The 6,000-nt window shown below is 32.1% G+C and overlaps 1 protein-coding gene across 1 annotated transcript in view; it reads left to right on the top strand.

Annotated features, from left to right (window-relative positions):
- The first annotated feature begins 892 nt into the window (after positions 1–892).
- LOC137822113 (uncharacterized) overlaps positions 893–6,000 on the top strand; it is a 32,112-nt gene continuing 27,004 nt past the window's right edge. Inside the window, exons 1-4 of the mRNA XM_068627015.1 lie at positions 893–1,659; positions 1,813–1,918; positions 2,009–2,174; positions 2,308–2,397. Of these exons, the coding sequence (XP_068483116.1) occupies positions 893–1,659; positions 1,813–1,918; positions 2,009–2,174; positions 2,308–2,397 (1,129 nt within the window). The remainder of the gene's footprint in view (positions 1,660–1,812; positions 1,919–2,008; positions 2,175–2,307; positions 2,398–6,000) is intronic.

The following is a 6,000-nucleotide window of genomic DNA, read 5'->3' as shown; positions in this document are numbered from 1 at the left end:
GTAACATAGTACATGCACGTAGGTTGTTTCAGCAATTTTTGGTGGATTGTTATACCATGATTGAAGCACAACGTTTGTCTTTCATTAGGGGAAATAAAAAATTAATTTGTTCTGAAATTTTGAATGGCTTACAAGAAGCAATTAACAGAGGAGATATTGATCCTTCCTGCGTTGGTAGACGTATGGTTTTGCCTTCATCTTTTACTAGTGGTATGCGTTACATGTTCAACAATTGTCAAGATGCTATGGCCATCTGTAAAAGATTTAGTTATCCTAATTTACTCATAACAATAACATGCAATGTCAATTTTTCATAAATTCGTGATGCTCTTGAGCCAAAAGGATTAAGTCCCTCAAATAGATCTAATATTGTTTGTAGAGTCTTCAAAATCAAACTTGATCAAATGATGACAGATTTCAAGAAGAATAACTTTTTTGGTCAAACAAGTGCAGATTATTATATTAATTATTTACAGTAGAATGTTTTCTGCATATACTTTTATGCATATTCCCATAATTAATTCTGCATATACTTTTCTTTTGTTTCAGGAATGTACACCATTGAGTTTCAAAAAATAGGTTTACGACATGCTCATATACTATTATGGTTGGATGGATCAAACAAGCTACAAAATGCAACAGACATTGATAAAGTCATATCTGCTGAATTACCTCACCCAAATTTGTATCTAAAATAGTTCAAAGTTGTTAAAAGCTACATGATACATGGACCATGTGGAGTGGCTAAATTAAATTCATCTTGCATGAAACAAGGTAAATGTTCAAAATTCTTTCCCAAAAAGTTTACATGTGTAACTATTATTGATGAAGACGGATATCCAATCTATAAACGTCGGAATAATGGAATTTTTGTGGAAAAAATGGTATCCAAATGGATAATAGCAATGTTTTTCCATATAGTCCCCATCTTCTTATGAGTTATCAAGCACATGTGAATACAGAATATTGCAACAAGTCAAATTCTATCAAATATATTTTCAAATATGTCAACAAAAGGTCTGACAGGGCTACAATGAAAATTATCAATGGGAGTACACAAGATGTTGATGAAATCAATAATTATTATGATTGTAGATATTTATCTCTGTGTGAAGTTGTTTGGAGAACTTTTGGATTTGACATACATCATAGATGGCTAGTTGTACAAAAGTTGTCATTTCATTTACCGAAGCAACAATCAATTATGTTTAAAGATGATGATAATCTTGATCAGGTATTTCAAAATAATGAATCTATGAAAACAATGTTTCTCGGTTGGAAACCAAGGAAGCAATGTCAAAACATTGGTAGACTCACCTATGTACCACCTGGATCTGGAGAATTTTATTACATGAGGATATTGTTAACTATTCAAAAAGGTTGTGTTGACTATACTAGCATCAGGACAGTAAATGGGCAAATATTCAATACATATGAAGAAGCTTGCTATGCACTAGGGCTATTGAAAGATGACAAAGAATTCATTGATGCAATAAAAGAAGCAAGTGAATTAGCTTATGGTCATGAACTCAAGCGTCTATTTTGTTTCATTATTGTTCATGAATACAATATCCAAACCGGATGTGGTTTGGAATGCTTCTTGGAAATTTTTGTCAGACGAAATTTTATACCACAAAAGAAAGGAGTTACAGTTGCCAGGTATTGATTTTTTAAAATGCAAATTTTAATTACATAGTTTCAACTAAAAATTATGAACGTGTTTCATAAATTTTAGGTCATCGGATTGAGGATAAAAAAACTACATGATCTTTGCCTATTAGAAATACAAGAGTTATTAATGGCAAATGGCAGGTCATTACAAGAGTTTGTTTGTTTGTCACAACTTGATCCTTCTCATTCATCTTTCTTTCAAAATAGCTTTATTATGGATGAACTTAACTACAACAAAGATGAAATGGTAAAAGAGCATACATCATTGTTGAAATGTCTCACTGCTGAGTAACTAAATGTTTATGAAAACATCATTTCATCAGTTGTCTCTGAAAAGGGTGGTTTCTTCTTTCTATATGGTTATGGTGGAACAAGCAAAACTTTCATTTGGAGAACATTATCTGTTGCAATTATATCTGCACGAAAGATTGTGTTGAATGTAGCATTGAGCGAAATTGCTTCTTTATTGCTTCCTGGAAGGAAGACAAAACATTCTAGATTATGTATTCCTATTTTAATAAATGAAGACTCGACTTGCAACATAGCTCAAAGAAGTCATAAGGCCAGGCTTTTAATTGAAACAAAATTGATTATATGGGATGAAACATCAATGATGAATCGAATGTGTTTTTGAAGCCTTTGACAAAACTTTGAGAGATCTTATGAGAACAGTGCATGAAGAAAATAGTAAGAAACCATTTGGTGGGAAGGTTGTGGTCTTGGGAGGTGATTTCAGGCAAATATTGCTAGTTGTAAAAAAAGCATCAAGATATGATGTTGTGAAGTCAACAATCAACTCTTTTGGCTAAGTTGTTAAGTCTTAAAACTTTCTCAGAACATGAGATTAAAACATGCAAAATCTAATGAAATTGCAGAGAATATCAAAGAATTTTTTGATTGGATCCTGAAAGTTGGAGATGGTAAAATTGGTTTTAGTGTGTGCTTGGATTGGAGGGTGGCATTGTAGCCGCAGATGGGTGAGGGGGTGCCACCCCCGTTTGGATCTGTTGATGGTGGAGGTGGAGGGTGAGGGTGAGTGGAAAGTTGGACAAAATGAGGGACCTCTCATAAGTGAAGAGAAAGGAGAGTTTGTGGGAGTGAAAGCCACGTAGGACCACTGCAAAGACATTTGTGCCCTTAGTTTTGCTGCTTTATTTTGGACGTATATGGCATGGCGTTACCTGAGGAAGCATGCATGCACATTGGAGCAAGTTTTTCCAGCAACGCGCATGAGATTCTTGACTTTGGTTCAAGATATTCTTTGACCAAATTCAATGCGAAATGAATGTATAATTGAGTTGGTGAGAGAGTGGATGGATCATAATAAAGACTGATGCACCATTATATAGTTGCTTCCGAAGCTCACAAAGCACATAACACATTCAAATCATCTTAGACAGTTCTTCATTCATTTAGAGGGCTTTGGAGAGGGTCGTGGGTAAGCATAGTGGTAGGAGAGTGATTTTTGTTCTTCATCTCTGACCTCAGGTGAGCTTTCTGTTAATTTTGTTTCATGCATAACCGATTACCACTGAAAAGCAACGTATACCATAATCGATTATGTAGTTAAAAAACAGTTGATAATTGATTATGCTCATGACATAATCGATTATCTGTAAAGTTTTTCGCAACATAATCGATTATGGGGTCTATGCAAACGTGAACATAATTGATTATCTATGACCATAATCGATTATGTTGTTTTTTTAACTACATGAATAATTGATTGTGTCTTAAAAGTTTGGATAATCGATTATGTGGTGTTTTTAAGGGAAGTGATAATCGGTTATGTTTATTATTTTTCCAGATTTTTTTATTTTGTGTTTTTTATTTAATATTTGAATGGTTTTTTTTCAGGCACAGTTTCATCTTGCTTAGACTTACATTGTGTTTTGGTTTTGTTCTGCTCTCTTAAGGTATGTGTGTTTTTTTTAAATTGTGTTTGGATGTTTATTTTTGTTTGGAATTTAATTTGTTTAAATTATTTTAAAGTACTTATTCATGTTAATTAGTTTGTAATTTTAGATGTGAATGTTAATTACTTTGTATTTATATTTTTCATGTTCAACATTAATGAATTGTTATTTTTATTGTTATTTTTGTCGTTGAACATTGACAAATTGTTATTTATATTAAGGTTTTATGATAGTTTTCATTGTACTTATTTAGATAATGATATTGTTTTCAATGCAACTTTTATAACATTTTATTTTTATTATGCATAAATAATATTTGGACAAATTAACATGTCTTTATCTCTTTCCAGATCAAATGTAATGACTTTATATTATATATTTTGACAACTAGTTAATATTCATGCTATGTTCTAAATATCTATTTTTTTAAAATATATTCATTTTGTTATTGATAATAATGGAAATCATTATTAAAAATAATGTTATATATATATATATAACATAACATAATTTAAACAATCATAAATAATATTAAAGTTATGTAAATAAATTAAATTAAGTAAATAATAATAATAAAATGTTAAATAATAAAATTATACTTAACTTTTAAATTATAATTCATTATTTCTTTCAATTTTACATTTTTTTTTGTTTTATTTATAAATGAATCTTTAAAATATTTTAATTAACTAAAATATGCAAAAAATAATAATCATTATTTATTCTTCTTTTATATACAAGAGTAAAATTGTAATCTTACAACTTTTACTATTAAAAAATAATTTATAATATTCTTACAACCATCATATCACTCACCAATTTCAATAAATTTTCATCACACATCCACTCTAACATACCCCAATCTAAACAACCTCAACTTTCCACTCCCCCACACCCTCTAATCCAAACAAAGCCTTAATGAAAATGGTGAGTGTTCAGTGAAAATCCCACATGATCTATTGATTGAGGCCACTGAAACCCCTTTGTTATCATTGGTTAATTTTGTTTATCCTAATTCTTTTTACTAACATGATGTCTCTTGGGTACTTAGAGGATGGAGAAATACTTTGTCCCACAATTCAATCAGTAGAGCAAGTGAATTATTTTATTTTATCTCTATTAAGTGCTTAAGAAATAACTTATCTTAACTCGGATACACCTTGCCAATCAGATGAAGACTAGGAGATTCAAGGGGAATGGTTCACGTCTGAATTCTTAAATGAGATAAAATGTCTAGGGATACCAAATCATCGCCTTAAGTTGAAAATTGACGTGCCTATTATGCTTTTGAGAAATATTGATCAAGCCAATGGTCTTTGTATGGAATAAGGTTGCAAGTTATTGTTTTGAGTAAAAATGTAATTCGTGCAACAGTTCTAACAAGAAAAAACATTGGTGAGAAAATATTGATTTCAAGAATGAATTTGATCCCTTCAAATGCAGGTATGCTCTTTAAATTCCAAAGAAGACAATTTCCAATAGCTTTATGTTTTGCAATGACAATTAATAAGAGCCAAGGTCAATCATTGACAAAAGTTGGTATATATCTTCCACGTCCAGTTTTCACACATGGACAGTTGTATGTAGCTATCTCTAGTGATGGCAAATTCATGGAGCTCTTCTCGGAATCATGTGAAAAATGGGTGCGGAAGCTATGGATTGAGATGTGCAAGATCCTCTTAGGAGCTATGGTGATCTTGAAGGTGCATGATGTGTATGGAAGTAGGGAGGTTCGGCCAACCCTATGGTAGGTGATGAAGGTGAAGATTAGATCCTAGAAACTAGGGAAAAGCAAAGTATGGCACAATGTTGGCAGCATAACTTTACTCTCATTAATCTTCCAAAATACAAGAGATGGCTTCTCCTTTTATAGCCAAGGAGGCCGTAAATCCTAAGCTAATTACACATGAAATGTGAGCAAAATGAAATGCAAATGAGAAGGCACATGGCACATGGCCGGCCAAGTAAGCAAGCTTCTAGAATTACTTTGGAAACTAAGGGTTGCTAAGGGTATCTTCCTCTCTTCACTCACCCTATGGCAAGCAAAGAGTTGCTCTACTTTCATCTCCCAATCTAGGTATACTTCTACATATTCCTTACCATAGAAATGGGGTAGGTCTACCGTTACTTCCCTTGGGCTCTCTTCCTCTCGTCTTCTATTTCTCCTAGGGGGTGGTTGGTAGTAATCATGGATTCTAAGGCTTCCCTCCCCTAGAGAATCATTACTTTTAGATGCATGAGTAGGAGTTTTTTATTTTTTTTTTTGTGATTTCTCTTCTTGTGCTTTAGTCAACTCATTAATTTTATTCTCATTCTCCAATTGTCTAAATGAAATCAATTGCACAGCTTGTGAAACTTCTTTTAAAAGAGTTTTTATAGATTTTACTTCACTTTCAATAGACTTTGTAGAATG

Source organism: Phaseolus vulgaris, chromosome 9 (assembly GCF_000499845.2).
Source record: "Phaseolus vulgaris cultivar G19833 chromosome 9, P. vulgaris v2.0, whole genome shotgun sequence".
Classification (NCBI taxonomy): domain Eukaryota; kingdom Viridiplantae; phylum Streptophyta; class Magnoliopsida; order Fabales; family Fabaceae; genus Phaseolus; species Phaseolus vulgaris.
The sequence above is the reverse complement of the archived record's forward strand: the minus strand, read 5'-3'. Positions and strand labels throughout refer to the sequence as shown.